Source organism: Drosophila busckii, chromosome 3L, assembly GCF_011750605.1.
Source record: "Drosophila busckii strain San Diego stock center, stock number 13000-0081.31 chromosome 3L, ASM1175060v1, whole genome shotgun sequence".
In the NCBI taxonomy this organism is placed as follows: Eukaryota; Metazoa; Arthropoda; class Insecta; order Diptera; family Drosophilidae; genus Drosophila; species Drosophila busckii.
Genome location: NC_046606.1, coordinates 14,880,132 through 14,883,199, shown reverse-complemented (window position 1 = coordinate 14,883,199; position 3,068 = coordinate 14,880,132). Strand labels below are relative to the sequence as shown.

At 37.5% G+C, this 3,068-nt stretch overlaps 1 protein-coding gene across 1 annotated transcript; it reads left to right on the top strand.

Annotated features, from left to right (window-relative positions):
* Positions 1 to 425: 425 nt before the first annotated feature.
* Positions 426 to 2,690, top strand: LOC108597977 (uncharacterized protein CG32395-like). The gene is made up of 2 exons (XM_017984594.1): positions 426 to 1,154; positions 2,640 to 2,690. Exons 1-2 carry the CDS (start codon positions 426 to 428, stop codon positions 2,688 to 2,690), a joined length of 780 nt encoding a protein of 259 aa, XP_017840083.1.
* The last annotated feature ends 378 nt before the right edge of the window (positions 2,691 to 3,068 follow it).

The window sequence follows — 3,068 nt, the reverse complement described above, 5'->3', positions numbered from 1 at the left end:
TCACATGTCCACTCGTGTTAGTTGCGCACATTGCGTAAGCCATTATATTTAGGTGATTAATCTAAAGAAATACATAATCAATATAATCTCCCATTATAATACATGCTAGTCATTAATAGACTAGTGCGTATTTTATATATTCACCTCAGTAATAAATATACAGTGACTTGATGAAGCCGTTGAATTTGGTGACTCGAATCGCCTTGCTTTTGCTTTGGCTTGTGCTATTGCTTGCACAAATCGCCGGACTTTGTGATCTGGCATATGACAGGCATCGTAATCAGCTATATCAATCTCAATATCTTCGAATATATTGTATCAGCTTGGTGATGCCGATCATACTTTTATTCATTGGTATTCTGATCGGATGCATCGTTGCCAGGAGAATAGACTATGTACCCATATTCGCACATATCACCGCGATAATGGTGATACGCCTGATTGTGCTTCAGCGGTCTATATTGAACGGACGCTTAATGCGCTTGTTTAACGAGTTGCACCTGACATTGCAGCAGCTGCAGCAGTTGGCCAAGCATTCAAATTTCTTCAGACTGCCGCACTTAATTTTGCTGCTGACTGCACTGCAAAGTCTGTTGCGTGGAATTGCTGCTGAGCAGGCTACTCTACTAGTCCACGAGGATCCGATGGAATTTGTCCCTATTCACAGAGTGCTCTCTATGTGCCGCACATTTTACAATATTTCCACTTTTCAACTGCAGATTACGATAAATGTTTGTCTAATTATCGTGCTGATCGCCTGCTACGATACACTACAGCAGTGCACCAAACGCATATCAAATGATGTGCGCACGCTGCGGAATGCTCAGGTGCTACAAGGTGGTCAGTTGCAAGTTCTGGTGCAACAGCTGCGTGGCTTTACTGAAGATCTCCTGACACTGCGCCTTCATGTTTTTCACCAAGCGCGTCGGCTAATCAGGCACTTTCGATTCCATTGGTTGTACGCCATGACCTACTTCTTGTTAATCTTCTACTGCTCGGGCAGCTATACGTACAGAGTTTATAATCAGGCTATAGTCCTGCTGAATATTACTTTCTACTGCACTACCTTTGGAATATTTTCTTGGAGGTCGCGACTATCGCGCAGCTTTTGGAATTTTCATTTGATTAACTACCATTCTGAGTTTGATCAAACCGTAAGTTATTACTAGTCTATAACAAAATACAAATTATGTTTAATTGCGACTTACTTACAGCTCGATAGACTCTTTTGTTTTGAAAAGATTGAGGCGCAGAATGTAAACATGTATGGCATCAAATTGGATATGAGTTTCTTGTTTAAAGTTCTCTCAATCTGCATTTTGATTATTTATTACGAGGCCCATGGTCTTCTACGCTATCCGCAGTATGAGATTTCTTTTGCTTAAATAAAAGTAAACGCTCTAAGACTCCAGTACAATACCTATCTGATTGTCTGGCTTACTTGTAAATCTTAGCAATTTAATAAGAGACAAAATAACAGCAATTATAGAAAAATAAATCGTGTGCATGCAAAGCAATATATATAATTTATGTTGATCCAAAATTGTTTCTTTGGAGTCCATTGCATAAACGATATATTAGTATTGGATTTGGAATATTTCAGTTAAGTTACTTTTGAAGCACACTTATTTAAATATATATATACCAATCTTAAGCTTGCTACTAATAATAGGCTTATAAAATTGTCCATAAATGTATATTTTATATTTGCAAATGTTTAAAATATATGTGTTTTTAAAGGAATTTGATTAAAGTACAAAACTTAGTGAACTTTTAATCATAGGCCCGAAATTTCTCAACTAATATATATAAAGCGGAATATAATAAAATGGAAGGAATAATATGAAACTAGTGTTGTCTTTTATTAACCGTTGGGTCGGCATTTTTATTCCGCTGTTATATGAAGAATTTCAAAGAATGGTGAATGAAATGGACAAAGAGATTGATTGCAATAACCGAATATCTTTGGACTGTAGTATTTTCTTTTGTTGCTGTTTGTGATCTTACAAATACTTGCAAAATTAAATATTTGCACTGGAAGGATTACCAAATTTCTAAACATGACTTTAGCCATTTGTATACTCTGTTGTTTGATGAGAGCAAAAGTCTGAATAACTACATTTGAGATATGTACATTTGAGTACATTTATTTTATTTAGAGATATATATAGGATCAGTCATTGCGTATTAAAGGTAACACCATATGTTTTAATATTGACTACAAAAATTTTTCATCCGTATTCACTGTAGTTCCCAATTCGAACGGGACCGAAGACCTTCTCTCGAACACCCTAAAGCGCTTCTGCATTCGTTTGCGACAGTGCCGATGCTTCGTACGAGCAGAATGAGCGTCTTGTAGAACTTCGGTTTTGTCCGTCGATAGAATTCTCTGCTACACATTTGCTTACTTAAGTAGCATCTATTGGCAAGTATGATTCTCCGCTTAATCTCCAGGCTGACATCGTTTTCGGTGGTGACAGCGGTGCCAAGGTAAGCGAATTTCTTGACAACTTCAGCAGTATAGCTTTCTGCTACGACTTGAAAGTCCAGACGCCGCGCCTTGTTTATAGATAGCATATACTTCGTATTGCCCTCATTGACCGTTAAACCCATTTTCGCTGACTCCTTTTCGATCGCAGAAAACGCTGGTGCTGCTGCTTAAGGTCATTCTGCAGGTCTACAAGGTCTGAAGCCGCTCTGATAAGGTTCGATCACTGTGTTGGCATATGGCTTCATATTCACATATTACGCTTGATAGAACCTTGTATGCGATTGAAATAAGACTGATTACCCGGTAGTTGATACATATCATCGGGTCACCTTTCTTATGTACAATTTTAGTTTAGTTAGCAAATGGTTTTTGTCATTAGAAATTGAATTCTATGTAGACGAGTTCCTTCACATTAATATAAAACTTGTGAGCTTATTCATGTGTTTGCTGGTCTAGTCCAAGTGCATCAATTAGTTGGCAGCGTCCAATTTCATTGCGTTCCTGTTAATCATTGTAATATAAGTAAAAGAATTCATTGATTAAATTGACCTCCAGCAACGCTGACCTTTGAAAGCCT